Below are 6217 nucleotides of genomic sequence, written 5' to 3'. Positions count from 1 at the left end.
AATTAACATCAGAGCTTAGAAGTCCCAATTCAGCCATGCAAAATATGTGCTGGAAGTGTGTAAAAATGAAATCTGTTGTTGTTGTTTAGTCGTTTAGTCCTGTCCGACGCTTCGTGACCCCATGGACCAGAGCACACCAGGCACTCCTGTCTTCCACTGCCTCCCGCACTTTGGTCAAACTCATGCTGGTACTTCAAGAACACTGTCCAACCATCTCGTCCTCTGTTGTCCCCTTCTCCTCCTTGTGCCCTCCATCTTTCCCAACATCAGGGTCTTTTCCAGGGAGTCTTCTCTTCTCATGCGGTGGCCATGAAGATCCCTTCATAGATCACTGCCTTGCCGTGGCAAAGGGGCTTGAATAACTCAGAGAAGCTATGAGCTATGCTGTGCAGGGCCACCCAAGATGGACATGTCATAGTGGAGAGTTTTGACCAAATGTGATCCACCTGGAGCAGGAACTGGCAAGCCACTCCAGTATCCCTGCCAAGAAAACTCCGTGGACAAAGAAAACAGCAGCGGCGTAGCGTGGGTTGTCAGCACCCAGGGCAAGGCAAGTAATTTGCGCCCCCTAACCCCTAACCTGCTGCCGCTGCCAGCTTCTTCTTGCTAACCCCTAACCTGCTGCCGCTGCCAGCTTCTTCTGGGCTGGGGTATTTATGGTAAGATAGCCATGGCGACGGCGGCGGGTCCGTGTCAGGTGATCTGAGGCGAGTTGCTGCTGGCGCTGCCACCCAAACGATGCCACTTGCCCGGAGGAGGAGGAGGACAGAGAGGCAAGGAAAATGCAACATGGCCCAGCAGCAGCAGCGGCAGGGGGGCTGTGAGGAGGGGCTGCCTGGCGCGCCCTCCGTGGCCCTGACACGCGGGGACCGCGGTGAGCGCTGAGAGCCGCTGCCTGCCGGACGCCTTCAGCCCGGACGCGTGCACAGCTCGTCGGTTCCGCAAGACATGGGGCTCTGCTACAGCCTGCGCCCGAGGCTCTTCAGCGACTCCGGAGGCGGCGAGCGCCCCCCCCCCCCGATGTTGTGCCCGGTGCGGCCGGCCGCCCTGCACCCCCCACGCTACGCCACTGGACAACAGGCATATATATATATATGAAATCTGTTCACTCCAATTTAATACAACACCGTGGTTAACCCTAGCAAGCCTACTGTGAGGAGGAGACAGCCATGTTGCCCTGATTAGGAAAGTCTTTGCAGGAAGCCCCAGCATCAATCAATCAAGTCAGTCTGGAGGCCACACCTCTCTTGTTAGCATGCAGAGATAAATCAGAAAAAGCCCTAGTGGGAGGTTCAGGCATGATGAGAAATCAGGAAGAGGAAAGTTGAGAGACGTGGGATAGGAATTGTTGGGGTGTGTTGTATCCCACTCACAGTGTGAATAGTTTTGCAGGAAGAGAAATAAGAAAGTATCCAAAGAAAGGTGAGAGAAATACCAACTAAACATTGGCAAGAAAAACTGGTGGCAAAGTTAACTGAAAGACTTAGAGAAAAGGACAATAGAGATTTTTTAAAGGACTGGGAACCATTTATGTTGTATTTATGGAATCAATGTAAAGAACTGGACTCACTAGTAGGTTTTGAGTAAACACTTAAAATTAGCAAAAACAAATACAGAAATTACAAAGGTGATGTTAAGAACACAGCAATACTTAATTTAAAGAATATATTATTAAGATATAATAAAGCAAGCAGGAGAAGTTACTATGAAAAAAAAACTAGAAGGAAAAGTTGAGGGAAGTCACCAGCAGGGGTTGGGGGAATCTGGGAATTGAATTTGTTGTTAGTTGATATGATGTTCTTATGATAAAAATGTAAAATTTAATAAAAAATATTTTTTAAAAAACCAAAGTGAGAGGAGAAAGGGGTTGGAAGGGAGAGCCCTCACACTTTGTACAAATATGAAGGCAACAAGAAAAGTAAGAAGCTAGGGGTTGGAAGCAAGATAAAAGACAATTCCAGGGGAGGAATCAATGCTCTGGTAGCAACAACCCCACTCTGTAGACTCTGAAGCACAATGAGGTCTTCTTCCTTGGAGGTTTTCCAACAGAATCTAGACGATCATCCATGATGTTCTTGTTGTCTTGGCCTTCAATGGGTATACGCATTATATGGAACTCATAAAGACCCTTCTGGCTCCATGATTCTATAGCTACAGGTTCAGAACAACGTCAAGTAGCTGAGTCTCTCTTTCACCTCCCAACTCAGGATGTTATTTTCTACCTCGTGGGTCACCTTTTACTCTGTGACATCACTAGATTGGAACCTCTCCATGCAACAGTTGAGGTCAAAGTAGTGGGAGAGAACTTGGTGTGGAGGAGGGCTGCACATCCAACATCAGAGAGCCAATTCCACCAAACTCTCTTGGCCCTCCTATCCCTTCACTCGGCACCAAACCTAAGACCTTCTTCATGGTGCCAGGAGAAGATCAGAAGAACTTCCCCTTGCTCATGTTGACTATCCTGGCTGTGCTACACCCTTTTCTTTCCATTCTGGCTGCCCAGTCATTTCCAAGAGGTTTGCTAATCCCTGCAACTTCTTGACAAGTGGATTAGCAACAGAGGCATTTTGTGTAAGTATTTCTGTATGCATCTACGAGGGAGCAGATTCGCAGCTTGGGGGCACTCCTGGATCCTTTGCTGTCACTCAAGGTAACAGACTCCGCTAACCAGAAATAGTACCTCAGGTTAAGAACTTTACCTCAGGATGAGAACAGAAATTGTGATCTAGCGGTGCAGCAGCAGCAGGAGGTCCCATTAGCTAAAGTGGTGCTTCAGGTTAAGAACAGTTTCAGGTTAAGAACAGACCTCCAGAACGAATTAAGTTCTTAACCCGAGGTACCACTGTATTTCTTTAAGGGCCAGAGCAAATAACGTGACCTAGTTTTACAGCTGTGAAGCAGTATAGCAGGTGCTGTTAAGTTGTGTTAATTAAGCTGTTGGGTATAGTATATAAAGAGCAGCACATAGCTCTCTCAGTACCCTGGTGGATGGGTTGGTGTCATGCTTATTGATATATTGTAAAAGGAGTTTTTGTTTTTGTTATTAAAGGTAAAGGTAAAGGGGCCCCTGACCATTAGGTCCAGTCATGGCCAACTCTGGGGTTGCGGCGCTCATCTTGCTTTATTGGCCAAGGGAGCTGGTGTACAGCTTCCGGGTCATGTGGCCAGCATGACTAAGCCGCTTCTGGAGAACCAGAGCAGCGCACGGAAACGCGTTTGCGTGGACAGGCGGAGTCCCCAGATCCTGCGCGGTCCCCCCGTCATGTGGAATAACGACTCAAGACAACGTGCTATGGGATTAAATTGGCCACAACTTTATTAAATTTCAAATGTGGGTAGACCTTGGCTCAGGCATTGGGCGTTCTCCCTCCCCAGTCCCCAGCCGGGGACCTAGGGAGCATCAGGGTTATCCAGTGTGTGTGGGGGGGATGGTCCGGCTCTGGAGAACATATGTTCAAGCAGAGATAGCCGCCCCCGTAACGCCGCCGCCGCAGGGGAGAGCAATGACAACCTTCCGGCGTACGGTCAAAGCCTCCCTTCAGAAACCCCTTTAACGGGGAACCCTGGTATCGCCGCCGCAAAGAGGAAGATGGACAAAAGGATTCCGCCCAAGGCCTGATACTGCCAAAGTTGTGACGTTTTGCTACGGGAAAGGCGAAACCTGCCAATGCAGGGAAATTCCTTTCCGGCCCTTTAACAGTGACCTTAACGTAGCAGCGCCCGCATACCTGTGAAGAAAATTAACTTGCAAAACATGTGAGGAAAATTAACCTGCAACATAAGACATTGACTGAGGGTGGGTAGGGTGGGAGAAGCTCTGGAGCCAAGTGAGAATTCCCAGGTAAAATCCTCCCTCCTTTGTGTGGGCAGGTAATCCCTCCCCTACCTGGCCTGGTCTCCTTGGCAACTCTTTCCCCCAGGTGGGATTGGACAACTGACTGAGGTAGGCGGAGACCTCCAGGTATCCCACCTGAGGGAAGGCATAGCCTAGCCTATGCTGTTGGAGCCGCTCCAGGTTTAGGGGCTGCACGCGTCCACGCAAAGGGCGCCCCCCGTTTTAAGCGGGGAGCGGTCATTACCTTCCTGCCGCAGCGGTACCTATTTATCTACTTGCACTTTGACGTGCTTTCGAACTGCTAGGTGGGCAGGAGCAGGGACTGAGCAACGGGAGCTCACCCCATCGCAGGGATTCGAACCACCAACCTTCTGATCGGCAAGTCCTAGGCTTTGTGGTTTAACCCACACCCGCTTCCCTGCGTTTTTGTTATTAAAACCTAGCAAAAGGATATTTTTGTGTTCCTTGTTATGTGTGGTCTCCCCAGCACGCCTTCTGCAGCACAACTAATCTGCAAATAGCCAACAGATCTTGCCAGACCCCAGAAGCTACCGCCACAACTTCTGTCCACTTCTCTGGTGGGAGCAGCATGCCTGCAGGGCATCCATGGGGCACCACCTCTTAGATTTCCTTGCCTGAGGCAGTTACCTCAGTCTGCCTCATGGACGGACCGGTCCTGGTCCCATCACCAGAGACCCAGGGGCATCTTCACTTTTGCGTTGTGCCTTACTTTTAAAATTATTGTTATTTAGGAGTCATTCCACAACAACACTGATGTAGAAGGAGCTGCGCTTTCCACCCCAGAAGAATGGAGGCTCCGCTCAGCCCTGTGAGCAGGTGACTTCAGCCTCTTTAATATTGGTTTTCTTTTGCCTTTGATTGTATTTTTATCACGATTAACAATTTCAACAATGTTTTTATATAATAAACTGCGAAATTCTGCAGCATGTTTGGCAAGGCTTAAAAAAAGGAATCCTAAGTATTCTTTCAGTTTGAATTGACATAGCTTATCCCTACTCCAAATCGTCCTTATTTCCCCCCCACTACAACAGTAGCTGATGTTTAGCAAATGTTTATTCAATAGGGAACAGTACTCTTCACATGGTCAGAGGTACTCGGGTTTGCGTTATTAGTCCTTGCATGCTCCAGAGCTGAACTTTGACTGGCACTGAAAAATAGACCTCAGACCTGCACCATGTTTCAAACTGATCCCATAATGAAACAGAAAGCAATGGAATGGCTTCTTAGGGATGGAATATGTTGGCTACAGCTGAAATGTAGTGTTAATTCAAAACGAGACTTTTTAAATACATGAAACGTACCTTTTGAAACCGTCAAATTACCCAATCGCACCTCTGCAGGCAGCATCCAATGTACTACGTTCTCATATTTCAGATGATTGCAAGTCCCAATTGTTATGTACTGAAGTTCTCACCCTGGGCCAGCAGGGGGATACTGTAGATAGTTCAGGTCCACATATGCAAATAAGGGATCGAAAGTGACGTTCAGTGATTGGATAGTTACAGAAAATGGTTACTGTTGCGTTCTAGTGGAGCTCTATATAGTTCAGTTCTGTTCTGGCCTGTGAATAAACAAGAGCTGTTTGAAGAATCGCTGTGTTGTCTGATATGTTCACCCACAACTTAACACCAATCATATCCCATGCTGAGATAGAGCAGAACTATTCTGCTGGTGGAATCTGCTCCCTAGTGAGGGGTGGCAAAACCAGAGGAATGGTACATACACAATGTAATCCATGTCTGCGTCTGGAATCATTTCTTCCTTCCATTGCAGCAAATCTCAAGATCTAAACAAGCCAGCCGAGGACAACAAATCCCAAGATCTAAACCAGCAAGCGGAGGACAGCAAAACTCAAAATCTAAGTGAACACACCGAGGACAACAAATCCCAAGATATAATTGAGCATGGGGAAGATGACATCAAATCACTGAATGACCGGAGTGAAGGTGGCAGCAAATCTCCAAACCCAAATGATCTGAGTGAAAACGACAGCAAGTCCCAAGACCCAAATGATCAGAGCGAAGGCAAACCCCAAGACCTTACTGAGCTGTCCGAAGACAGTAAATCTCAAGATCGGAAGGAGCAGAGCGATGAGGAGCTCGTCACACCGTCTGGGACATCGGAGCTGAAGTCCCAAGATGGGAAGGAGAATTCTCAGAATCGTAGCTCTCTGTCCTGGGGAAAGACTGCGACAGATTTGAAGGATGATCTTTCCAGCTCTCTTACTACGGAGCCGAGCACAGCTGCTCACCGCTCCTCGCGCGGCTTCGACAGGTAAGTGAAACAACCGTGCAGTAGAAAGTGAGATACCTGGGCTTCCCTCCTTTCCTTTGGGCTCCAAGTCGAGTCTTTCATGTTGGG

General features: G+C 48.4%; 1 protein-coding gene and 1 long non-coding RNA gene across 4 annotated transcripts in view; one reads left to right on the top strand and one right to left on the bottom strand.

Annotated features, from left to right (window-relative positions):
- Positions 1-6217, bottom strand: part of LOC309354443 — a 609149-nt gene that overhangs the window by 45989 nt on the left and 556943 nt on the right. The window lies entirely within an intron of this gene.
- Positions 2286-6217, top strand: part of LOC309354043 (uncharacterized protein) — a 114671-nt gene continuing 110739 nt past the window's right edge. For all 3 annotated transcript variants that reach the window (XM_081883744.1, XM_081883743.1, XM_081883742.1), the window contains exons 1-3: positions 2286-2571; positions 4588-4672; positions 5630-6130. In XM_081883744.1, the coding sequence (XP_081739870.1) occupies positions 4644-4672; positions 5630-6130 (530 nt within the window). In that variant the 5' untranslated portion in view covers positions 2286-2571; positions 4588-4643. The remainder of the gene's footprint in view (positions 2572-4587; positions 4673-5629; positions 6131-6217) is intronic.

The sequence above is a fragment of the Podarcis melisellensis genome (genome assembly GCF_964234715.1).
Source record: "Podarcis melisellensis genome assembly, chromosome: 13".
Classification (NCBI taxonomy): domain Eukaryota; kingdom Metazoa; phylum Chordata; class Lepidosauria; order Squamata; family Lacertidae; genus Podarcis; species Podarcis melisellensis.
Note: the sequence above shows the minus strand (reverse complement) of the source record. Positions and strands in the feature narration are given on the sequence as shown.